The 27,112-nt window shown below is 38.2% G+C and overlaps 1 protein-coding gene and 1 pseudogene across 2 annotated transcripts in view; one reads left to right on the top strand and one right to left on the bottom strand.

Annotated features, from left to right (window-relative positions):
- The window catches only part of LOC308423708 (uncharacterized protein), a gene marked incomplete at its 5' end in the record, with an annotated part of 32,641 nt that extends 29,579 nt beyond the window's left edge, over nucleotides 1–3,062 (bottom strand). The window contains one exon of the mRNA XM_080920510.1: nucleotides 2,926–3,062. Coding sequence (XP_080776636.1) covers nucleotides 2,926–3,062 — 137 coding nt within the window. The remainder of the gene's footprint in view (nucleotides 1–2,925) is intronic.
- Nucleotides 1–27,112, top strand: part of LOC308423374 — a 223,387-nt pseudogene that overhangs the window by 34,835 nt on the left and 161,440 nt on the right. The window lies entirely within an intron of this gene.

Raw genomic sequence — 27,112 nt, 5'->3', positions numbered from 1 at the left:
CGGCCGCACCTTCATGGGCCATATGCTCCCCCCTCTCTTCATCCTTCCCCTAACATTGGTGCCGTGACTCGGATCGTCATCCTTTCACAACATTGGTGCCCTGTGACTTTTCCTTTCAGTGACTTTTCCTTTCATTGGTGCCCCGTCATCTTTTCCTTACACAAACCAATCATTGCAAAGCCTGCGAATCACAAACCAATCATGGCAAAGCCTGCGAATCACAAACCAATCATTTCATAGCAAAAACCTGCACTCCATGGACCAATCTGTTCCCTATAGTCTCAGAGGTCTGTATTTGTGTTCTCCTAGGTGGGGGTGACCATGGCAGTCAAGATATGTCACTAGGGTGGGGGGTTTCTATGGTGTGAGCAGTTTGCAGACAACAGATAAACAGTCAGCTTATCTCCTGTTAACTTACTAGGCCTGGCTCAGGCTCGGCTTGTGGCTTTCATGGGCAGGGGTATTAAGGCTCCTTTAGAGTGAGGTAGCTTGGAGTCCTTGGGGGGGTAGGCTATATTTTTATTCTTTCAGTTCCTCTTCTCTTCATTTCCTGAGAAGAGAAGCCCCAGTGTCTAGACTGTATCAGACATAGGTATACAGCTATGCTCTAAGATCTACACAACAAAGTGTCCTGTTGATAATTCCAAGAAGCCTCCCTGCATATGCCTGCCTGTGAAGCCTTTGTACAGAACCATTGAAGTGTTTGAACTAATCACAGCATGTCTCAAATGCAAATGAAGGTTGTGTTTGCACCAGTCACAGCCTTGCCTCTAAAAACAGTCACAGCAGGTGACCAGGAAACAGGCTCTCTTCTGCTAAGTAGAAATGCATTCATGGTCATCTAGGGTTCGCTGAGGCTTAGAATAAAACATCTAAGACAAATGGATTGAAATAGCCATGACTAAGGCTGAAGGAAACACACCCAGGGGGTGTATGAAGTGACCAGTGTTGGCATAACAGTAGCCCCACTGGTTGTTTTATTGCTCATCCTTATGCTCAGAGAAATTAGGGCAGCACATGAGAGTCCACCAGATTCTAGGTAAGGAATTCCAGTGCCCCATTCACCCAAATCTGCTCAATTGTAGGAAGACAAACATCAAAAGGAATGCTTACAATAAAAGTTTAAGGAACTTAGGGTGTTTTTAATGTAATTTGTGTTTTATTTGTTGCTATTGTTTTATTTGGTTTGATTTGATCAGGGTACCAGTAGGTAGCCCTGGCTGACCTGGAACTTTGTAGAATAGCTTCAAACTCAGAGTAACAGTGGTTCATACTTGCTCAGTGCCCCAGGGAAAGGGGGACTGCTTGTCTTTCTCAGTAGAAGTAATCTAACCATCACATTATACTAGAAAAGTCAGAATAGAGTTGGGTACTGTGGCCTGTGGATACTACCAGTTAGCTCTGTTTGGTAGAAGTAGACAGTGGCCAATCTGTGGTAGCTCCTACCACCTTCAGCTTTTCCATCTCCTGGTCAAGGTGCCTCTTCTGTGACAGCAGGTAGTAGCTTCTCTTTCAGGTCATCAGCTTTAGCAAAGATGAAGGCCTACAGCTAGCTAAGGATTGATGCAGCCTGGGTGGTTCTAGCCAAGGTTTGCTTACTTGCATTTATATCAACGCTCTATAAATCACAGCAAAATCTGAACAAATAAAGAATATTTGTTGATGTGTGTGTTGGTGTGCTGTCCGATGTGGTTCTGTAGGCTGGCTAGGCAAGTGTGATATCTCTAGTGTAGACTCAACAGTCAGCACTGAGCACAGATTGAAGCTGCTTCTACAACTAGAATTCCCTCTATGTAGCCTCAGATCTTCTCTTCAGGTGGTTCAGGTGACTCGAATCATTTAGGGTAATCTTCTTTCCTAAAAGTCAACTTCTAGACGTAGTTACATGTGCAAGGTGCATTCGCCCCAGCAACTGTAGAAGAATTTGGTTGAATTGCCTAGAGAGTGAGACCAAAGTCACTCTTACTCTTACAGTCACTGTGGCCGTCTTAGCTACCTTTCCAGTGCTGTAATAAAGAGCTCTGACAAAAGCAACTTAAAGAGAAAAGGAGGAGTTTAGCTCAAAGTAGAGGCTGTTGTGGCAAGAAGATCTTGAGAAAACTGGTCACATTGCTTCTGACGTCTGGAAGCAAACAGCAATGAGGGCTGGAGCTCAACCTTTCTGCTTTATAGTCATTTCAGTATCTAAAGCCAGAGAATGGCATCACCCAGTGTACCTCCCACCTCAATGAGCATAATCAAGATAATTCCACCTCCACCTGTTTCTCAAGTGACCTAAATCTCACCAAGTTGACTGTTGAAATTAACCATCACACACCCCATCTTTTCTTCTTGACTACCTTGATGTTTGGGGGGGCCAAGCAATGCCCAGGATTCTAAGATGATGGTTTAATTAGTATCCACACTTATGGAAAGTCAAATCACTAAGATAAATTACTTAGTCAATTTCACTCTGGTGAATCTGATTTTTCAACCCTCAGCAGCAAATGCAGTGTGCACATGTTCCCTGTTCTAACCTTTCTACCTTACTTCATAGAACAAAGTATCATCACTGAAGAAACCGATTTGAATGTGAAGACATGAGCTTTTCAACCAGAGCAAAATGACTCTGGACTAAGAGCAGATGATGTAGTCTTTCCACTAAAGCTAAGGGGCTCAAAAGATCATCAATAGTTGACAGGAGGCCCTTTTACTCCAACCAGATAAGAACCATGGACAGACAAAAGGGGCACTTTGCTTGACATTAATAATACTAGTTCTAGAAGCTCACATACTGGACCTTCAAATCCAGAGTCTTATGGCTCTAAATCTTAAGCACTAGAGGATTATGATTACAAGCTTGAAAAGTTGGAGCCTTAAGGCTCTATGTTCTTAAGGTTGAGGCTTGCAGCCCTGGGCTTGTGGTGTCAGTGGCAGCATTTATACCTGTTGAGCTTGGGTGTCAGGACTTTTATCTGATCCTCTGAGGATTCTTTCAAAGTGTTGCAGCAACCATGGCTCATAGCTCCTCCCTTCATCTCTTTATAACTCCTCAACTCCTGCAGTCTCATATCTCTGTCCATTTGTCATTTCAATTCCCTTATTGTCCTTTGTTGTCTTTGCTTCTGGAAGAATCTGTACTCCATTCCTCTTTGGAGCTGTGGAACCACCTCCTAGTGTTATAACTCAGGCCCTGAATATCAAGACCTTTAGGTCTGTGACTAACACTCAACAGTCACATCCTCACTGTGACTGCCACAGCAGCTCAATGCTGGGGGTAATGTTACAACTTCATGCACCCAGCTCGTTTGTTCTGCTTATGATAAAGACTGTAACAGTCATTTGGGAAGTCCATGCTGGATCCTAATGTGGCAAAGTTACAGAGTCAGTATATATGAAAGAAGCCCCATCTGCTTCTGAGTAATCCACAAGTTTAAAAATCAGCCTAGTTATATTTACTTTTATATGTGTGTATGTCTACATAATATGTGCTCTTGCATGTGTGTGAATGTCATAGTACAACTTGTTAATGTCCATTTTTTTTTTTATTCATGTAATTTCTGGAACAAACTCAGGTCTTCTTCAGCCTGGTGGCAGTTTTTCCCTGCTAAGCCATCTTACCAGCCTTTGTATCAGATTTATTCTCTAAGTATAATTTTACAAAAAAAAGAGGATGATTTACAATTCAACCAAATATATAAGCCTTATATATAAATGAGTCACAGTCTTAATGGAAGCAACCTGGACAGGCAGACAGGTGAAGAAAGATAAACAAGATGGAAAATTTATGGCCAAGTTCACTATGCAAGGCCTGTTCTGGACATGTCTGAGCTTAAGTGTAGTAGTGGATTCCCCCCTTTTGTTTAAGTTGATTAATTCAGTCTAACAGAAGAGTAACTGTTCTATATCACTGAAAACATTTACAGTACCCATGCCCTTCCAGGGGTTAGGGTTGTTTGTATTTGGGATTCCAAATCCACTCCCTTGATGTCCTGAGTCTGGCTCTTGTGTGGGTGTGCCTGTGTGCTTCTCTACTTTAAAACCAATTCTCCTCTCATGTATTACATCTGAACCTCAGTCTCTCTTCTTTTCCTCCTAGTCACCGCCCTCAAATTTACTCTTCCTCCATTTTCTCTTCAGAAAAGAGCAGATGTCCCAGAGATATCACCTGAACATGGCATAAAAAGTTACAATAAGACTAGGCACTTCCCTTCATAATAAGGATGGATACAGCAACCAAGAAGAGAAAAAGAGTCTTAAGAGCAGGCAAAGAGTAAGAATCACACTCCCACTGTTAGGAGTCCCACAAAAACACCAAGCTACCTAACCATAATATCTACAGAGGTCTTTTGTTATTCCATATGAAATTGCACAATTCTATGAAGAACTTGTTTGGAATTTTGTTGGGGATTGCATTGAATCTGTAGATTGCTTTTGGTAGGATGGCCATTTTTAAAATATTGATCTTTCCAATCCATGAGCATGGGAGATCTTTCCATTTTCTGAGATCATCCTCAATTTCCTTCTTTAGAGGTTTGAAGTTCTTGTCATACAGGTCCTTCACTTGCTTAGTTAGAGTCACACCAAGGTATTTCATAGTTTTTGTGACGATTGTGAAGGGTAACTTTTTCCTAATTTCATTCTCCACATGTTTGTCCTTTGAGTATAGGAAGGCTACTGATTTGTTTGAGTTAATTTTGTATCCAGCCACTTTTCTGAACTTGTTTATCAGCTGTAGGAGATCTCTGGTGGAATTTTTGGGGCCACTTAAGTACACTATCATGTCATTGGCAAAGAGTGATGTTTTTATCCCTTCCTTTCTGATTTGTATCCACTTGATCTACTTTTGCTGTCTAATTTCTCCAGCCAGGACTTCCAGTACTATGTTGAATAGGTAGGGGGAGAGTGGGCAGCCTTGTCGAGTCCCTGATTTTAGTGGGATTGCTTCAAGTTTCCCACCATTAAGTTTGATGTTGGCTGTTGGTTTGCTGTATATTGCTTTTATTATGTTTAAGTATGGACCTTGGATTCCTGTTCTTTCCAGGACTTTTAACATGAAGGTGTGTTAAATTTTGTCAAATGCTTTCTCAGCATCTAGTGAGATGACCATGTGCTTTTGTTCTTTGAGTGTGTTTATATGGTGGATTACATTGATGGATTTCCTTATATTAAACCATCCCTGCATCCCAGGGATGAAGCCTACTTGGTCATGATGATTTTAGATATATCTCTATGCCCCCTATCTTAGTTACTTTTCTGTTGCCATGATAAAATATCTTGACAAAAGCAACTTAAAGGCAGAAGGTTCACAGTCTGGGCTGCAGCCCATCATGGCGGAGACCTCATGGCAGCTGGAACCCAGGGCAGCCCATAATACTCTATTCCCAGTCAAGACACAGAAAGTAAGGAATGCTCATGCTCTACACATTTTCTCTTGAAAACTAAAACAAAGCCATTAAAAAAAACCACATTTTATAAACTTACATTTATCCTTTGTCCTCAATTTTTGATTAAAGCCATCAGTATTGACGTGTATATAATGTGTGCTTTCTGTGAAATTCACTTGGGGAAAATAGCTCAAAGTTTCACATCTCACTCTTATGACTTCAAACTCTCTATGCTCCACTACGTTGCCATTTCCCACCTGTGTGGTCATGGGAAAGCCACGGTGCTCTCCAGAGAAGCATGCATACTTACTGCTAAAATTATGAGAAATAATACAGAGGGAGTATCCAGGACCAGAACTAGTACACAGGGAGGCCTTGGTGTCAATCTATTACTAGTCCATAGAGAAATCTGGCACATCAATTTATAAATTTAAAAAAAAAGTAATCACAACTTTTTGGTTGCTTATCTTTGAAAAGTTCCCTAATTTTTGTGACCTCAGTTTTCAGTCTTTAAAGTGGATCTGAAAACAAAAATTAATAGATAGCATGCAAGGCTTAATCTTACAGCAGTCACATGATAGGAATTTGAGAAGGATCTCTTTTCAATTAAGGGAATGAGGCTTGGGCTGGCAAAATGATTCAAAACATGAGAGTGTTTGTTGTGCTCTTAGAGGACTGAGTTCCATTCCCAGAAGACCAAAAAGCATCTTGCTTCATTCACAACTACCTGTACATCCAACTCCAGGGGATCTGATGCCCTCTTGGACTCGGTAGACACCTGAAATCACACGAATCACACATGCACATAAACACTACACTATACATACACACACACATACACTTTAAAAAATGGGACAAATATTTAAATAAACAACAGGAGGCAATAAAAAGTGAAAGAATTTTGGCTGCCCACCTCTACAAGGGCTTATGTTCTCATTCTCTTAAAGGAACATAGCAAGAGATAAAAATATCAAACTGTTTCTGTGAACGGAATTTAGTTTCTTTTTAAACATCATATTAAGAACCGTCCAATCCTAAGTAAAGAAAGGCATACCACTGCCGATTCTTTACTGTTTCTTTACTTAGGGGAATGATTCTAGGACCTACCAGATTCTCTTTACACAGATGTTCATGTTTCTAAAATGAAATGGTGCCATAGTTTCCTCCCATTTACACATGTCATTCTCTATACTGTATGTCATCTCTAAACTACTTACAAAGTCTAATACAATGTAAATGCTACATGAGTAGTTTTTAACTGAATGTTTTCAGAATCATGATTAGAAAAAAAAATCTCTACGTGGTCATTATGGATGCAAGATATGTTTCTGAGTATTTTCAACTGGGAGTTAAATTAAGTCATGCCTAGTCAGTAGACATTAAAGGCTAACTGTGTTTGTATTACTTGGCTTCTCAAATATGTTGTCGCTTCATAAGTCAAGGTCCAAGAGTGGGAGGAGAAATAGTGAACAACTAGTCAGTAATGGTGGCCTCATTTCCAGGAATCCAAAAACAACAATAGAACTTCTTTTCTTATCACTAATCTAAATATAGAAATAGATGAACCACTGCGTTTTGGTATCTTAAGAATTCCATTCTTTGATTTTCAACTTTGTTTTTATCAGAAGTAAAGAATATATTTTGTGTGAGTAGAGTTTTGTAATATTGAAAGTCAGTAATTCCACACGGGGCGTGTAGAGGTGATTGTTAAGGGACAGCAGAAATAGTACCATGTCATTCTGTAATGGAATTTCTTAGTTATGTGCTTTGTATGGACATCAAGACTAAAAGCTTCAGCAATAGGTTATGTTATAGCTCAACACGATTGTCACCAAGAATGAACCCAAATCAGAATGCACTCTCAGACAACCAGTCAAGCAGTTAATGACTGAGAGAATTCCCCAGCTGACTGGCCAGTTGAGAACTCAGTGGTTGCAGCCTCTCCATGATTATCCCCACAACCTACTCATCACACGGCCACGGAAAAGTCCATAAATGCCTGCTGTGCAGGAATCCTCTCTGTTCTCCTTTGAGTATCCGCTCCTTGCAAAGAAAAAGAAAATAATTTCCTGCCAGTGCCTACTTATATTCTTTTGACAGCTGAAAGACAATAACAGCAAAGGGCCGGCATCTGACAGCCAGCTTGCATCCCTATGAAAGTCCTAATACATGAGAAAGGATATATTGCTGCCATCCCAGCAGACCCATGGGGTAGAAGGCAAAGGGAAAAACATATTCCCAGTTTAAATGACTCACTTGAATTGTCTCCCTATGTTAGAAGCTCCATACAGTCAAGGCACAATTTAATTATAAAAATATTTTCTAGATGGTACAATGTATATTATTAACCATCCCCATAAGTCAAATTAGTCTAGAGAATAAAAAAGATTCTTCCCATGGTTCTTTGAGGGGGTCGGGTTAATAACAACTACAAAGCAGATGTCTACTGTGCTAGTAGAGGACAGTCTCCAGCAAGCTTTGAACCCTGGTCTGAACTAACATGTACATGCATGTGGACTTGCCTCAAATCCATTTCTTGGAAGTAAGAACAACAGATAAAAGGGGGAGCATGTAAGAAGACAAGTAGAGGGAAGGAGAGAGAGTGAGATGGATATGAAGACAATTCTGTGCTGACAACATGAAAACAGAACAGGCCTGAGATCAACAACATGCTACACCATATCTGAGTGTTGATGCTGATGTCAAAATACTCTCTCCAAGTTATTTTTCTTCACATGTAAGTGTTCTGGGATGTGATCTGAACAATCCCACCAGAGAGGAAAGGCTAACTTCCTAGCACTTTGAAGATACACACAGCATCTAGATCAACATCCTCATCTGAATTTTGAAAAACCAGCATGAGAGCATCAGAAAACCTTCCTCAAAGGTCACATGGAATGAGAGGCAGAGGTGAAGCTTGTAGTCAGTTCTTAATTTCTTATAGGATATTATTCTGTGCATTAGTGAGGAGACAGTGAAGTATTTTGTCCCTCGAACAAAAATCCAGTTTTTCTCTCCATAAAGTTACCCCAGAGCTTTTCTAAAGAGGTGTCTTTAAAACCAAATGAGGAAGTGTTTGTCTTTGTGACAAGTTATTCTCCTTACTGCGTGCACATTTCTTGGAAAGTTGCATCCTAAAGGCCTGTGCTGTGGTTAACCTCGAGGTTCTCGTGCTAACTTTCTAAGTATTGGCAGCAGGCTCTTGACAAAATTGAGCAGGATGCAAGGAATGTTCTTCCAAAACAGTGCCTGTGTGCACAAGTGTGTGTGTGTGTGTGTGTGTGTGTGTGTGTGAACACATGGAAATACAAGACACTTTGTTGAAAGCAAATGATACAGAAGCACTGAGAAAATTCTCTTTGTCTCTCATGGATTTTTGGCTCAATAGTAGTGCTCCTAAAAAGATTAATACAAAGTAAGATAATATATTGTTAACTTTAATAACTTTCCTTTATCTTTTGAAAAGAAACTATGTAAACTAACATACGAAAGACCTTAAACTAGCTTACTTTGGAAAGGAATTATAAAATAAAAGACTGGGTTAAAGAGCTGGTTCAGTGGTTCAAAGTGGATGCTGGTCTTGCAGAGGACCTGGGCTGTTCACATCTCCCACCATTTGTGTTGAATGCTATAAAAACTGTCATAGCCTGTTCGAGGTAATCCAACTCCATCTTCAGACCGTCCTAGGAAAACCCACATGTGGGTACACACACACACACACACACACACACACACACACACACACACACAGGAATCTTTAGTAAATGAAGTAGGAATAAAGTAAAATGTAAAGGGAAGATGGAGGAAAACTAAACTGTTGGCCACACGTTGTCCTACTGAGTGGATTATGTCTGTGGGGAATATTTATTCCCTACCCCTGTTTGCCACTTTTCTTGTTTAGTTTTTCATCAATTTTACTGCAAAAACATTTGCATTGCAAATAGTTTAGCTATTGAACTACTTCAAACAGTTTAATGTTTTATTAAAACCATCTAAACGGTTTATCTTCTCCTTTCAAGTCTCCAGATTTTTGAAATAGAAAAGTCTCTCTCTCTCTCTTTTTTTTTTTTTTTTTTTCTTTTTTTCTTTTTTTGTTCTTGGGGATATATTTTCTCACAAGTCAAGAGAGAACTGTCTGTTATGGTGATGAAAAGTCGATTTTTTTTCTTTAGTGCTGCCACATTGATCATGCTTCTAATTCTGGCTCCCTGAGCACAGAGCAAATTAATCCTGCTCTTGGGATTGTTGATGTGACAGATTGGAAGAAAATATAAATGCAGCCTCCAAAGAATGCTTTGTGAATTCTTTGTGCCTTGCTGAAGTGCTGACTGATGACCGTTTCCCACCTTCAGAATCAACCACTTTTTGGCAAATTAATAGAATCACTTACAGCTCAAATTCTGTGTTCCCCAGATTTCGAGAACTATTTCCTATACCTGGCACAGTGCATTTTAAGATGGTAACATTTGAAAATTTTTATGCTTATTTTTTAAGCACAAAAATTGCACATTGAGTTCTGGGAAGTACGGTAACTAGGTATGTATCTCTGTAGCATAATTAAGAAGAAGAGTCGAGACAAGAAAGTACACGGGGTTCTGAAGAAAAAAAAGAAGGCTTTGCAAATTCACAAAGGCAGTGAAAGAACAGGTAACATGCTGGGGAAAGGGTGTTACGCTGAATTAAAATCATGTCAAAAGTAGTTCTATACACTTGTGTTGCTGGGGAGGCAAGAGAATCAAATCTCATCCTCCAGGTAAAGCCAGCCACACTGAAGAGAAGGGCCTGGAGGGCTAGCAGCCATCAACAGCCTTAAGCAAAGTTGCTAGTTTTGCTAAGACCCCTCTGGCTGCTTATTCAGGAGAAGTAATGAAGAATCTTTTTGCTGCTAATTACCCATGGTTTGGAAGACAGTGGGTGCCATCTTGAAAGAGAATTTACCATTTAACATGATGCTTCCCTGTGAATTTGAGAACAGGAAACAGCAAAACCTCAAGTCAGGGAGCCTGAAGTAAATCATCCCTCCAGTAAGGGCAAAGACACCACCAGGAGATAGTTGTGGAACCGGAAAGGGCTGTTTTGATGTTATCTGTAAAACCCATATTTAATTCATTATGTTCCTTCAGTTTTTGAAACTCCGATTTTGAGATTTTTTTTTTCTCTTCTATTTTTATTTCTTATGATTGTTTGCATCTTTCTTTCTCCTCTGTTCCTTTCCTTTCCATTGCTCCAATTATTGTTATTCTCATTCATTTACCTGTTCTTCTAGTTTCTCACAAGTCTGTCTTTATCTCATCCACTTACTGCTTACACATTTTCCAAATATTCACCTTTATAGTATATTCTGTACTTATTTTTCACTTTTCTATTTTATGACCATTGTCCATAAACTATTGAGTTTATATACATAATTCTGAATCTTATATGCTTTGATATAATTGGTGTTAAAACAGCTTGCAAAACATTAGGGATTGAGCCCTGAGTGGCAGGCTGTGCGGTACAAAGATACTCAGAAAAACTAGAAGAGACATCCAAGCAAACAGATGCACAAAAGACAACAGAGAAGGAGAAGGAGGAGTGTGGGATTGTGAATTTTCCAAAAGATTACTAACTACTGAATTTAAAATGCTAAAACAAGAAAAATACCACATAAATATTTTAATTGGCTAGGAACAATGGACAACACAAAGAGTATCCAAACAAGGATAAATTAAACCCAGAAACTAAAGAAAGTAAATAAGAACTCAGAAAACATCAGCACAATGTATTTTTAAAATATGAGCAATATAGATACAAAAAAACCCAAAAAGGCTGGATTTTGAAAGAAAAATAGAAGTGTTCACAATTAAAAATTCGATGAATAAAAGTATCTATGGAAAACATTACAAATAGTCTCAAGTACAGGAAAGATTATCAAGAACATGGGGAACAGTCAAGGAAATGGTGTATTTAAAGATGTAAAACAAAACAAACAAGCCCAATAACAGAGCAAGAAATACAAGCAAGTTTGATTCAAGTTTGATAATCTACAGGGTGAATAAAATGAATGGGTGAAAGCTCCTGCTGTCTTCATCCTTGCGAGCCATTGGTATTGTCCCTTTGTATGTTTGGGTACAGATACTGTATTAAATGTTTCTGTTTTAAGCAACATGACATATCTCAGCCACAATCACATTGCTAAAATAGGTCTGACCCTTATAAACACATACATTTAATGTAGAATTACATGTTTTGTTAGCCAAGCAGTGATGGCCAGTTTTAAAGCCAATGGTACCTTAGACTATATATACCAAAATAAATGTGCCTTTAGGAAACTGGCAAGCAAGACCACATGCATTTTATCTTTTATGTAGTTTTTTATTTTTGAAGTATATTTATCTACAACAAAGATGATTATTACTATCAAGGAAGCAAATGGTTAACTAGCAATCTAGAGGAAGATGGTTGCTGTCATTGATTTAAACACTCAGAGTTTGTTAGAGACTAAGAATCTTGTATATGAGTTGTTATTCCTCTAATAGGTGGAAGACTATTGCTCTTCCAACAAGAAGTAAAGTCCATTTTTAATGCAAGAAGTAGGTGTTGACACCATAAGGTCAAGTTTTAGAAAGGGCTGATTCTACAAACTTTTCATTGCTGTAATTAAACTATGTGTCCCCTGCACAGGTATAGGAGACTTGAAAAGTCAGTGGGCTCATTAGATTTTATCAAATGGATACAAGCTAGAGCCTTAAAAGAAGGAATTTCAGTTGAGAAAAAAAATATCTATTAGATTAGTTTATAGGCAGCAACACTGGAACATTTTTAAAATTAATTATTGATGTAGGAGGCCTAACAAACTATAACCAGTACCATGCTTGGGCATGTGGTCCTGGGTGTCTAAAAAGGTAGACTGAGAAAACCATGACAGCAAGCCAGTAAGCATCACTCCCCCATAGTTTCTTCGTCAGTCTCTGCCTCGAATTTCCTGCCTTGAGTTCCTGTCTGACTTCTCTCCATGGGGAACTAAAAACTAAGAGGAATAAACCCTTTGGGTCATGATGTTTTATCACAGCAATAAAAAGTAAATTAAGATAGTCAGCATTTATATAAAATTACCTCTTAACTTTTTGTTACTACAGCAAACAATGCCTGAGAGAATATCCCTAAAGAACAGATTGACTTTAGCCTACAGTTTTACAGGTTCCATCATGTTCTCTTGGTTCCATTATTTTTGGGTCTACCATAAAGCAGACCATCACAGCAGGATGTGGTAAGCAAAGCTGTCAATATCACAACAGCAAAAACAAAACAAAGCAACAAAACAATACAAAAACCCTAGAAATGAGATAGAAAGTGTCCTCCCACAAAATATTCCTGCATGATTACCAAATCAGTACTTTACTCACTTCAACTTGGCCCTCCTTCCTATAGCCTATTTAGCCATGAGACCATTAATACATCATTCCAATAGAGTGCTTATGCATCAGTTACATTCCAAGGTTCTATCTCTAAACATGGCTACATTAGGAAAAATCAACACAAGAACTTTTGGGAGATGTTACAGAACTAAATAATAATTTTCTACTCCAACTAGAATGAAATTGGACTTTAATTAGGTAAAACTTAAATACTAAGAGGAGAAAAAAAATAAAACTATTCTTTTTCTTTTACTAGCCATTGCAAGGGTTACTAAGTTTTTTTAAAACCTTTCTTAATCAGAGCAAGATGATTTTACTAACTTAGAAAAACCAGATCACAACGGCACAAAATGTTTAGAGATTCACTTGACTTGGAAATGTATGGAAGACAGGGATTCTGAGTTAAGAATCAAAAGGCAAGATCCAAAGATTCAGCCCTTGCTTTAACTAGCTATCAGGACGTTACTATATTATCTGATTGTCACAGTATTGCTTCGTTCCAGTGGCCATGAATTTCCTGTGTTGCATTTATATACAAATTAATAGGGAAGTTATGTCACAGATGCTAAAATGAGTATTTGGAAAACAACCAAACAACAAGTAAGTTCTAGTATGTCTTTCTAAAGATTGTAGATTTTGTTTGGTTATTTAATTAACCATTTAATTAGACTAATCTAAAGCCCAAACTATGGTTGCTATCAATTTCTGTTTGTAATAGTCACCAACTGAAATTTCAGTTTAGTTTACTTAGTTGAAATTAAATAGACCATCAAGTTTCCCAATCAGTTTGGTGAATTAGTCCGCATTCATTGGTCCATCTGGACTTTATTTGGGCAAAGCAAAAGGTGAACAACAAGTAGAAGAAATTTGGCAAAAGCTCTTTAAAGGTTTTATTGTAGTTTTCAAAAATGTGTTACAAAAGTGCTCTCAAATTTCTAAGACAAAGCCACAAAATGTCAGTAGAACACAAACAAATCAATGTAAGAAGTTTCAAATTTAATATACATTTGTTTTCATTTAGCAACATATAAGGACTTTCATTCCTTAATAATTCTTTCTCACAAACTCTACAAGGCTTTTGAACCCAGTCTAAACAATTCATTATCCTTTAATAGATCACACAGCACCATTTGTTGAAATGCTGTCTTTTTTCTATTGAATGGTTCTAGCTCCTTTGGGAAAGATTAAGTGACCATAGGTCTGTGGGATCATCTCTGGATCTTCAATTCTATTTCACTGATTGACCTGTCTGTCTCTATACCAACACCATATAGTTTTTATTATGATTGCTCTGTAATACAGCATAAGTTTGGAAATCATGATTTCCCCAGAAGTTCTCTTATTATTAAAAATAGTTTTCTTGATACCCTGGGTTTTTTGTTATTCCAAATGAACTTGCAAATTGCTCTTTCTTTTTTTTTTTAGCTTCTTCTTCTTTTTATTGCATTATGTGCAAACAGATACCATCTGATAGTCTTTCTTTTTTTTAATTAAACAACTGTATTTTAAAAACATAGACAAATGTACAGATTTAAAAGCATTTTGCATAAAACTATATGAATATATCTTTGTCAGTACTTGATTTTTTTTAAAGGTTTGGTAGTATGCATTGAAATAAGCATAAAGTTACAATAAGCATAAAGTACATGTAAAACAAAACATAACATGGAAATAGTCAAAGTTTTCTTGCTGTGTAAAGATTAAACATAGTGATTTTTAAATAGCAAGAATTGCCACAAGGCTACATTCTTAGCTCCTGAATTATTAATGATTTAAGGTCTAGGTGTACCACATTCTGAGAGGGTGCTATACACATTTGGTTTTTCTTTTTCTTTCTTTTTTTTTTTTTAACGACTTTATTTTGCAAAACAAAGATAAATGTAAAGATTTTAAACATTTTTTGCTTAAAATTATACATTTTTGTCAGTACTGTTTTTTCAGACATTAAAATAAATTTTACATAAAACCATGTGAATATGTTTTTTAGTCAGTACTTGATTTTTTTCAAGGGCTTGACAGTATGCATTGAAAACGTACTAGTTGCAATAAGCGTAAAGTACATGCAAAACAAAACGCAACATGGAAATAGTCAAAGTCTTCTTGTTTTGTGAATATATGTATATTTTTTGTTTTCTTTATTTCTTGGACTTCATACAGTCTGTGAGTTGTTTCTGGGGGAGTGCAAGCCTCTGGGGTTAGCATCCCACAATCAGTGACTGCATATTATGTCTGTTCTTTTGTGACTGGGTTATCTCACTCAGGATGATCTTCTCTAGATGCAGCCATTTTCTTAAGAATTTGGTTAAGTCATTGTTTCTGGTGGCTGAGTAGTATTCCATTGTATATATGTACCACAATTTTTGTATCCATTCGTCTTCTGAAGGACATCTGGGTTCCTTCCAGCTTCTGGCTATTATAAATAAAGCCGCTATGAACATTGTGGTGCATGTATCTTTGTTGTGTATTAAAGTGTCTCTGGGGTATATGCCCAGAAGTGGAATAGCTGGGTCTTCAGGTAGTACTATATCCAATTTTCTGAGGTAACGCCAGACAGATTTCCAGAGTGGTTGTATTAGCTTGCAACCCCACCAACAGTGAAGAAGTGTTTCTATTTCTCCGCAGCCTCGCCAGCATCTGCTGTCATCTGAGTTTTGGATCTTGGCCAATCTGACTGGTGTGAGGTGGAATCTTAGGGTTGTTTTGATTTGCATTTCCCTGATGGCTAAGGATGTCGAGCACTTCCTCAGATGTTTTTCGGCCATTCGGTGTTCCTCAACTGAAAATGATTTGTTTAGTTCTGTACCCCATTTTTTAATAGGGTTATTTGATTCTCTGGTGTCTAGCTTTTTGAGTTCCTTGTACACCTTGGATATTAGGCCTCTATCTGATGTGGTGTTGGTAAAGATCTTTTCCCATTCTGTTGGTTGCCGTTTTGTTTTCTTGACTATGTCCTTAGCCTTACAGAAACTTTGCAATCTCATTAAGTCCCATTTGTTAATCTTTGACCTTAGAGCTTGAGCCATTGGTGTTTTGTTCAGGAAATTTACTCCTGTGCCTATGTGTTCTAAGGTTTTCCCTACTTTCTCATCTAATAGTTCCAGTGTATCTGGTTTAATGTGGAGATCTTTAATCCACTTACATTTTCATTCTTTTGCATGTTGAGTGCCAGTTGGACCAGCACCATTTGTTGAATAGGCTGTCCTTTTTCCATTGAATGTTTACTGCTCCTTTGTCAAAAGTCAGGTGACCATATACATGAGGGCTCATTTCTGGATCTTCTATTCTATTCCATTGATCCACTTGCCTATTTCTGTACCAGTACCATGCAGTTTTCAGCACAATTGCCTTGTAATATAGCTTGAGGTCAGGGATAGTGATTCCCGCAGATGTTTTTTTGTTGTTGAGGATGGATTTCACTATTCTAGGTCTTTTGTTATTCCATATGAAATTTCACATTGATCTTTCCAATTCCATGAAGAACTGGGTTGGAATTTTGATGGGGATTGCATTGAATCTGTAGATTGCTTTTGGTAGGATGGCCATTTTTAAGATGTTGATCTTTCCAATCCATGAGCATGGGAGATCTTTCCATTTTCTGAGATCCTCCTCAATTTCTTTCTTTAGAGGTTTGAAGTTCTTGTCATACAGGTCCTTCACTTGCTTAGTTAGAGTCACACCAAGGTATTTCATAGTTTTTGTAACGATTGTGAATGGTACCTTTTCCCTAATTTCTTTCTCCACATGTTTGTCCTTTGAGTATAGGAAGGATACTGATTTCTTTGAGTTAATTTTGTATCCAGCCACTTTGCTGAACTTTTTTATCAGCTGTAGAAGTTCTCTGGTGGAATTTTTGGGGTCACTCAAGTACACTATCATGTCATCGGCAAAGAGTGATGTTTTTATCTCTTCCTTTCCGATTTGTATCCCCTTGATCTCCTTTTGCTGTCTAATTGCTCCAGCCAGGACTTCCAGTACTATGTTGAATAGGTAGGGAGAGAGTGGGCAGCCTTGTCGAGTCCCTGATTTTAGTGGGATTGCTGCAAGTTTCTCGCCATTAAGTTTGATGTTGGCTGTTGGTTTGCTGTATATTGCTTTTATTATGTTTAAATATGGGCCTTGGATTCCTGTTCTTTCCAGGACTTTTAACATGAAGGGGTGTTGGATTTTGTCGAATGCTTTCTCAGCATCTAGTGAGATGACCATGTGATTTTTGTCTTTAAGTTTGTTTATATGGTGGATTACATTGATGGATTTCCTTATGTTAAACCATCCCTGCATCCCAGGGATGAAGCCTACTTGGTCATGATGAATGATGGTTTTGATGTGTTCTTGGATTCGGTTTGCAAGGATTTTGTTGAGTATTTTTGCATCAATGTTCATAAGTGAGATTGGTCTGAAGTTCTCTTTCCTTGTAGGGTCTTTGTGTGGCTTAGGTACAAGGGTTATTGTAACCTCAAAAAATGAGTTGGGTAATATTCCATCTGATTCTATCTTTTGGAATAGTTTGGAGAGTATTGGTGTTATGTCCGCAATAAATGTGTGATAAAATTCTGCACTGAACCCGTCTGGACCTGGGCTTTTTTTGGCTGGGAGGCTTTTGATGACTTCTTCTATATCTTTAGGTGTTGTGGGATTATTTAGATGGTTTACTTGGTCCTTGTTAAACTTTGGGACCTTGTATCTGTCTAGGAATTCGTCCATTTCCTCCAGATTTTCCAATTTTGTGGAGTATAAGTTTTTGTAGTAGGATCTGATGATTTCTTGAATTTCTTTAGTTTCAGTTGTTATGTCACCACTTTCCTTTCTGATTTTGTTAATTTGGATACTCTCTCTTTGCCCTTTAGTTAGTCTGGCTAGGGGTTTATCAATCTTGTTGATTTTCTCAAAGAACCAACTCTTTGTTTTGTTGATTTTTTCAATGGTTTTTTTTTTTTTTTGTTTCTATTTGGTCTATTTCTGCCCTAATTTTGATTATTTCTTGCCGTCTACTCTTTTTGGGTATATCTGCTTCCTTTCGTTGTAGGGCTTTTAGCTGTGCTGTCAGGTTGCTGATGTGAGCTCTCTCCAGTTTCTTCTTGGAAGCACTTAGGGCAATGAGTTTTCCTCTCAATACTGCTTTCATTGCATCCCATAGGTTTGGGTATGTTGTGTTATCATTTTCGTTGAATTCTAGAAAGTCCTTAATTTCTTTCTTTATTTCTTCTTTGACCCTGCTATCCTTTAACAGAGCGTTGTTTAGTTTCCATGTGTATGTGGGCATTTTGTTGTCTTTGTTGTTGTTAAAGACCAGCCGTAGACCATGGTGATCTGAGAGGATGCATGGGAGTATTTCAATCTTTTTATATCGATGAAGGCTCGTTCTGTGTCCAATTATGTGGTCAATTTTCGAGAAGCTGCCATGGGGTGGTGAGAAGAAGGTGTATTTTTTTTACTTTAGGATAGTATGTTCTGTATATATCTATTAATTCTAGTTGGTTAAAAGTCTCTGCTAGTTTTGTAGTGTCCTTGTTCAGTTTCTGTTTCCCTGATCTGTCCATTGGTGAGAGTGGGGTGTTAAAGTCTCCCACTATTATTGTGTGGGGTGAAATGTATTTTTTGAGCTTTAGTAGAGTTTCTTTTATGAATGTGGGTGATTTTTTTATTTGGAGCATATATGTTAAGGATTGAGAGTTCCTCCTGACAGATTTCCCCGGTAATGAGTAAAAAGTGTCCTTCTTTATCTTTTTTGATAACTTTTGGTTGGAAATTTACTTTATTCGATATTAGAATAGCCACTCCAGTTTGCTTCTTGGAGCTGTTTGCTTGGAAGTTTTTTTCCCACCCTTTTACTCTGAAATAGTGTCTGTCTCTGTCTCTGAGATGAGTTTCCTGTATGCAGCAAAAGGCTGGATTTTGTTTATGTATCCAGTCTGATAGTCTATGTCTCTTTATTGGGGAGTTAAGACCATTTATGTTAATAGATATCAAGGAATAATTGTTTCTGTTTCCTGCCATTTTTGCTTTTTTGGGTTGACTTGTGTCTGTGTTTTTTTCTTCTTTTAGTTTTCTTGTTTAGGAGTTTTCTTGTTTTTATTAGGCTGTATTTTCCCTCCTTGTATTGGGTTTTCCACCTATAATTTGTTGTAGTGCTGGGTTTGTGGTCAGATATTGTGTGAATTTTGATTTGTCTTGAAATATCTTCATCTCTCCATCGATGGTGATTGATAGTTTTGCTGGGTATAGCAGCTTGGGCTGGCACTTGTGCTCTCTTAAGGAGTGCATGATGTCTGTCCAGGCTCTTCTAGCTTTCATAGTCTCTGTTGAGAAATCGGGTGTGAGTCTGATTGGTCTGCCTTTATATGTTACCTGACCTTTTTCCCTTACTGCTTTTAGTATTCTTTCTTTACTTTGGGCACTTGATGTTTTTACTATTATGTGTCGGGAGGTATTTCTTTTCTGGTCCAACCTATTTGGAGTTCTGAAGGCTTCTTTTATGCTCGTGGTCATCTCATTCTTGAGGGTAGGGAAGTTTTCTTCTATGATTTTGTTGAAGATATTTACTGTGCCTCTTAGTTGATACTCTTCTCCCTCTTCTATTCCTATTATCCTTAGGTTCGGTCTTCTCATTGTGTCTTGTATTTCCTGGACATTTTGGGTTAGGAGCTTTTTGTTTTTTGCATCTTCTCTGGCTGTTTTGTCTATGTTTGCAATGTTGTCTTCTGCCCCCGAGATTTTCTCCTCGATCTCTTGTAATCTGTTGGAAATGCTTGCTTCTGTGACTCCTGATTTCTTTTTTTTTGGTGTTCTGACTCTAGGGTTATCTCTTTTAGCGCTTTCTTTATTGTGTCAATTTCTGTTTTAATTTCCCTCTTCCATTCCTTTATTTCTTTGGTTCTGTTTTCATCTCGTTCTTTGAGTTCTTTGAGTGTTTTTCTTGTTTCTTCTTTAAAAGCTTCTGAATCTTTTTGCTTTTCCTCCCTTTCTTGTTTAAGTAACTCTATCAGCGTCTTGAGGCATGATTTCAGGTCTGTGTCTTCTTTCTCTGGAGTGTTTGGCATTCCGATGTTTGCTACTATCGGAGAGCTGGGCTCTGGTGTTGCTAGATTGTCTTGGTTTCCTTGGGATATACTCTTTCTCTTTCCTCTTGCCATTTTGTTGTCAGTGATATGTTCTTGCCTTTCCCTTGTATCTGATCTGTGTCCCTGGTACACTTTCCGCGTGCACTCCGCAGAGATCTCTCTACTCCCTGGCAGCCCAGGTTCCGGGTGGCAGCTGGGCCAGGCTCCGCTCTGCGTACTGAAGTCGCCTCCGGGTGGGAACAGACGTTCCTAAGATCTGTTCCCGGTCACAGTTGCTCAGCCTGTACGAGCCACCTTTCCGGCTGGCTGTTGGGCCAGGCTCTGCTCTGTGTCCTGAAGTCGTCTCCAGGTGGGCACAGAAGTTCCTAAGATCTGTTCCAGGTCACAGTAGCTCAGCCTGTACGAGCCGCCTTTCCGGCTGGCGGTTGGGCCAGGCTCCGCTCTGTGTCCTGAAGTCGTCTCCGGGTGGGAACAGAAGTTCCTAAGATCTGTTCCCGGTCACAGTTGCTCAGCCTGTTCGAGCCGCCTTGCCGGCTGGCTGTTGGGCCAGGCTCTGCTCTGTGTCCTTAAGTCGTCTCTGGTTGGGAACAGAAGTTCCTAAGATCTGTTCCCGGTCACTGGATCTGGGAGGACAGGGCAGGTCAGGGCAGGGGGTGCCCTTTCCGTGTGCACTCTGCAGAGATCCCTCTGCTCCCCCGCAGCCTAGGTCTCCCACTCACCGGTTGCTCAGCCTGTTCGAGCCGCCTTTCCGGCTGGCTGTTCGCAAATTGCTCTTTCTAACTCTATGAAAAATTGAGTTGGAATTTTGATGGGGATTTCATTGAATCTGTAGATTGCTTTTGGCAAGATGGCCATTTTTACGATATTAATTGTGCCAATCCATGAACACATGCACACGGGAGATCTTCAATTTCTTTGGATACTTAAAGTTCTTGTCATACAGATCTTTTACTTCCTTGGTTAGAGTCAACTCAAGGTATTTTATATTGTTTGTGACCATTGTGAAGGCTGTCATTTCCCCAATTTCTTTCTCACCCTGTTTATCCTTTCAGTAGAAGAAGTAGATTTGTTTGAGTTAATTTTGTATCCAGTCACTTTGCTGAAGTCATTTATCAAGTTTAGGAGTTATCTGGTAGAACTTTTGGGGTCACTTAAGTATACTATTATATCGTTGTCAAATAGTGATATTTTGACGTCTTCCTTTCCAATTTGTATCCCTTTAACCTCCTTTGTTGTCTAATTGTGGCAGCTAGGACTTTCGAGTACTGTATTAAATATGTAGGGAGAGAGTGAGCATCTTTGTTTAGTCCTGATTTCAGTGAATATTAGCCCAAAAGCTCAATTACCCCAAATACAACTCACAGACCACTTGAAGCTCAAAAAGAAGGAAGATCAAAATTCAGATGCTTCAGTCCTTCTTAGAAGGGGGAACAAAAATATTTACAAGAGAAAATACAGAGACAAAGTTTGAAGCAGAGACTAAAGCAAAGGCTATCTAGAGACTGCCCCCTCCACTGGAGATCCAGCCCATATACAGCCACCAAACCTGGACAATACTGCTGATGCCAAGATGTATGTGTTTACAGGAGCCTGATATAGCTGTCTCCTGAGAGGGTCTGCCAGGTCATGGCAAATACAGAGGTGAATGCTCATAGCAAACCATTGAACTGAGAACAGGTTCCCCAATGGAGGAGTTAGAGAAAGGATCAAAGGATCTGAAGGGGTTTGCAACCACATAAGAACAACAATATCAACTAACCAGAGCTCTAAGGGACTAAATCACTATCCAAAGAGTACACATGGATGGACCCAGGGCTCCAGCTGTACATGCAGCAGAGGATGGCCTTGTTGGCCATCAACGGGAAGAGAAGATCTTGATCCTACCAAGGCTCAATGCCTCAGTGTAGGGGAATGTCAGGGCAAGGAAGGAGGAGGGGATGAGTGGGGGACACCCTCAGAGAAGCAAGGGGAGGGAGGATGGAATAGGGCCTTTATGGAGGGTAAACCAAGAAAGGGGATAACATTTGAAATGTAAACAAAATATATCCAATAAAAACAGGAAACATATAAAAGGGATTAAACCCTTTCCATAGCCATCCAGCTCTTGCATAGGAGGTATCCCCAGGGTCATCTGAGTTTTTACGAGTTGCTACTGCTTACAACTGCTTACAGTGCAAGCATTTTACATCTCTGCAAAAATCACTTAATTATATTTATATTTAAACATATATTTAGCTGATTCTGGGATGCTTGAAGAAATAATCCTGATGTTGTGCTTTACTTTCCTCTAGCATATAAACAATTACCCATCTAGTTTACCATTCACCATTCCTCTGCACTGATCTTGAATGTAGTTGTATCTTACATAATTTTTGTGCCAGATGTGTTAACGTATTAAGTAATAGTTTGGTATACTGTTTAGCTTCCTGGAAGTTAAACATTTGCATGTGGAGAGGCAGCTCAGAGCTGCTGCAATGGTGCTGGAGACCTTAGAAAGATTATCTATATGCCTTGTGGAAGAGGAGGAATGGGGGGAGGCTGCTAGAGAACTGCTGCTGGGGTTCAAACTAAGAATAAATTCTTCACCCACTATTAGTGAGGCTCTGGTTGCTTGCAACTCTGGTGATAACTTAATTTTGATACGTAGATAGGTAAGAAGGAAGAAACTTTAAGGACAAGTCTATTAGATCAGAAAAATCTCAAAAGGAAAACCTAAATATATGTCAATTTTGGGTGGTGATAAATGAGGAGTCTCCTTTAAAAACATAGTCCTACATGTAATGTGCATCTAATCAGCACAATAAAATATAAACTAAGATTATAAGGACAACAATGAACCTTTCCTGAAGTTCAATACTAATTTTTCTAAATATTAGATTTAAATTAATACATAAACCAAAATATATGATAAAATATTCTCTATAGATTGAGAAAGAGAAAATAGGCTGAAACTCTTTTGAGTGCTTATTTTTCATACATGAAGACTGAGATTTGGTCCCAAACACTTGAAATCTCAGGACTTGGGGGACAGAGGACCAGTGATTCAAGATTATCTATCCTTTGCTACGGGGAGTTCAGCTTGGGAAACATGAGAATTTGTTTTAGGAGGAAAGAGAAACAGAAAGAGAGAAGAAAAAGAAAGAAAGAAAGAAAAAGAAAGAAAGGAAGGAAGGAAGGAAGGAAGGATGGAAGGAAGGAAGGAAGGAAGGAAGGAAGGAAGGAAGAAAGGAAGGAAGGAAGGAAGGAAGAGATTGTAAGAAATATAAATTGATTATAGATCTATTTTATTAAATGTTCTTGGGACATGTTTGAATACGCAGTTCTCGGTATGTTCTTCTGTTTTTTGATTTTTAGAAATACACTTAGTAAAAGAAGTGTAGATTTTTTTGTTCTCTTACAAATCACTAGGAAATTCCATTTCATAAATAGAATTTTCTAAGATTCATAACACCTCCACATTACTATTCCAAAATTCATTTACCTTTTGAAATGAATTTAATATAATCAAACGATTATCCTTCATGTTCCATGTGGGGTTTTGTTTGTTTGTTTGGTTTGGTTTGGTTGGTTGGTTTTTCTTACTAAGATTACAACCCATCATTCCCCCAATTCTGCTGCTTTATATTTCCCCCGGACCAGTTTCTGATAACAAATCCACCACAGCAAAAGAGAGATGAGTGTTCATACTTCCACATCTGAGGCATTATGCATGCTTGTCAATAAATTCGCTGATTTTATCTTTGAAAGCATCCATGCCCCCCAAACACCTATCATATAACTTATAAATGAGAATTCCTTGTTCAGCTCTAGCTCCCATACATTACACATCAATGTTAGAATAAGCAATTGCGAATTACTGAGATGTGGTAAAGACATTCTGTCACTTTGGTACATGGAGTGTAGAGAGTGTGAAAGGAAAATTGCTCATACATCAACAGCATTGAGGTTGTACGGTTATTGAGATTACCTAAGCAGGAGTCCCCAAGTGATTACTCAGTTCTGAAGGTCGCGACTTATTCCATAAAGTATCCATCAAAGCCAAGATGATAAAGGATAAGCAGCTGCTGTGTGATTAATAGGTATAAGAGCACAAAACAAAGGAGATTAAGGAAGCCAATAGATGTTATTGATAGAGTAAACCCCAACTCACCAGAAGGCAGAATACTCCTTGCAGCCAGAAAACCATTAAGCTGTTTAGAAAAATACTGATGGGCTCCAGTGAAGCCCTGAAAGGAACTTGCATAATTAGAAGACTCCTTTATGGAGTAGAGAATGTAAGTTAATTTCTGAGTCTTTATTTTTGTTCCATTGATCTACCTGCTTATCTCTGTACCAGTACCATGTGGTTTTTATCACAATTGCTTTGTAATACAGCTTAAGGCCATGGTTGGTGATTCCACCAGAAGTTCCTTTATTATTAAGAATAGATTTTGCTATCTTAGGTTTTTTGTTATTCCAGATGAATTTAAAAATTGCTCTTTCCAACTCTATGAAGAATTGAGTTGAGATTTTGATGGGGATTGCACTGAATCTATAGATTGCTTTTGGCAAGATGGGCATTTTTACAGTGTTGATCCTGCGATATATTTCCATCTTCTGAGGTCCTCCTTCAGAAATTTGAAATTCTTGTCATACAGATCTTTCACTTGCTTAATTAGGGTCACATCAAGAGATTTTATATTATTTTTTACTATGGTGAAGGGTGTCATTTTCTTAATTTTCCTCTCATCATGTTAATTTTTTGAGTAGAGGAAGGCTACTGATTTATTTGACTTAATTTTATATCCATCCACTTTGCTGAAGTTGTTTATCAGCTGTAGAAGTTCTCTGATGGAATTTTTGGGGTCACTTAAGTATACTATCATGTCATCTGCAAATAGTTATATTTTCACTTCTTCCTTTCCAGTTGTATCCTTTTGACTACTTTTTGTTGTCTAATTGCTCTGGCTAGGACCTACAGTACTATATTGAATAGGTTGCAGGAGAATGGTCAGCTTTGTCTAGGTCTTGATTTTAGTGAGCTTGCTTCAAGTTTCTCCTCATTTAGGGTGATGTTGGCTATTGCTTTCCTGTATATTGTCTTTACTATATTTAGGTATTGGCCTTGGATTTCTGATCTTTCCAGAACTTTTAACATGAAGGGGTGTTGAATTTTGTCAAATGCTTTTCTCAGCATCTAGTGAGATTATCATGTGGTGTTTTCTTTGACTTCATTTATATGGTGGATTATGCTGATGGATTTCTGTGTATTTAACTATCCCTGCATTCCTGGGATGAAGCCTACTTTATCATGGTTGATGATTGTTTTGATGTGTTCTTGAATTTGGCTTGCAAGAATTTTATTGAGTATTTTTGCATCAATGTTCATTACAAAACTTTGTCTAAAGTTCTCTTTCTTTGTAGAGTCTTTATGTGGTTTAGGTATGATTGTAAATGTGGCTTGAAAGAATGAGTTGGGTAGTGTTTCTTCCTTTCCTGTTTTGTGGCATAATTTGGAAAGTATCTTCTATGAAAGTCTACAGAATTCTGCACTGAAACTGTCTGGTCCTGGGCTTTTTTTTTTGGTTGGGAGGCTTTTGATGACTACTTTTATTTCTTTAGGTGTTATGGGATTGTTTAGATGGTTTTTCTGGTCCTGGTTTAACTTTGGTATCTGGTATATATCTAGAAATTTATTCATTTCTTCCAGATTTTCCAGTTTTGTTGAGTATAGGCTTTTGTAGTAGGACCTGATGATTTTTTGAATTTCCTCAGTTTCTGTTGTTATGTCTCCCCTTTTATTTCTGATTTTGTTAATTTGAATTCTCTCTCTCTCTCTCTCTCTCTCTCTCTCTCTCTCTCTCTCTCTCTCTCTCTCTCTCCCCTTTAGTTAGTCTGGTTAAGGGTTTATCAATCTTGTTGATTTTCTCAAAAAACTAGCTCTAGATCCTGGTTTTGTTGATTCTTTGTATAGTTCATTTTGTTTCTACATGGTTGATTTCTGTTCTTTGATTATTTCCTACCATCTACTCCTCTTGGGTGTATCTGCTTCTTTTTCGTTCTAGAGATATTTCAGGTATGCTGTCAAACTACCAGTGTATGTTCTCTCCAGTTTCTTTTATAAATGTACTCAGAGATATGAGTTTTCCTGTTAATACTGTTTTTCTTACATCCTATAAGTTTGGGTATGTTGTGCTTTCATTTATTTTAAATTCTAAAAAATCCTTAATATCTTTTTTATTTCTTCCTTGAACATGTTATCATTGAATAGCACATTGTTCAGCTTATATGTATATGTGGGCTTTTTGTTGTTTTTGTTGTTGTTAAAGAACAGCCTTAGACCATGGTGATCTGATAGGATGCATAGGAGTATTTTGATCTTCTTATACCTGTTGAGGCATATTTTGTGACTGATTATATTGTCAGTTTTGGATAAGGTACTCTGAGGTGCTGAGAAGAAGGTATATTCTTTTGTTTTCTGGTAAAATGTTCTATATATGTCTGCTAACTCCAATTGGTTCATAACTTCTGCAGGTTTTGCTATGTCTCTGTTCAGTTTCTGCTTCCATGATCTGTCCAGTGATGAGAGTAGGGTATTGAAGTCTCCCACTTTTATTGAATGTGGTGCAATATATGCTTTGGGCTTTAGTACAGTTACTTTTATGAATGTGGGTACCCTTGTATTTGCAGTATAGATGTTCAAGATTGAAAGTTCATCTTGACAGATTCTTCCTGTGTTGAGTAAAAAGTGTCCTTCCTTATTTTTTATATCTTTTCATTGAAAATCTATTTTTAATATCAGAATGGTTACTCTAGCCTGTGACTTTTGCTTGGAAGGTTTTTTTCCCCAGGCTTTTACTCTGGGGTAGTGTCTGTCTTTGTCTCTGAGATGACTTTCCTGTATGCAGCAAAATGCTGGGTTCTGTTTGTATATCCAGTCTGACAGTCTATGTCTCTTTATTGGGGAATTGAGTCCATTTATGTTAACGTATTAAGGAACAGTGGTTGCTGTTTCCTGCTATTTTTGCTTTTAGAAGTAGAATTATTTTTGCTTTTGGTTTTCCTTCTTTTGTTTTGCTTGTTTATTTTTCTAGACAAGGTTTCTCTGTGTGACCCTGGCTTATCCTATAACTCACTCTGTAGACCAGGCTGGCCTTGAACTCAGAGATTTTCCTGCTTCTGCCTCCAGAGAGCTGGGAATAAGGCCTGGGCCACTGCTGCCACCACTGGTTTTCTTACTTAGTTATTTTTTTGCTTTTTCTAGGATGTAGTTTCCCTCATTGTGTTGGGTTTTCCATCTATTATTCTTTGT

The sequence above is a fragment of the Micromys minutus genome (assembly GCF_963924665.1).
Source record: "Micromys minutus genome assembly, chromosome: 8".
Classification (NCBI taxonomy): Eukaryota; Metazoa; Chordata; class Mammalia; order Rodentia; family Muridae; genus Micromys; species Micromys minutus.
This window is presented reverse-complemented; position numbering and strand designations above follow the sequence as displayed.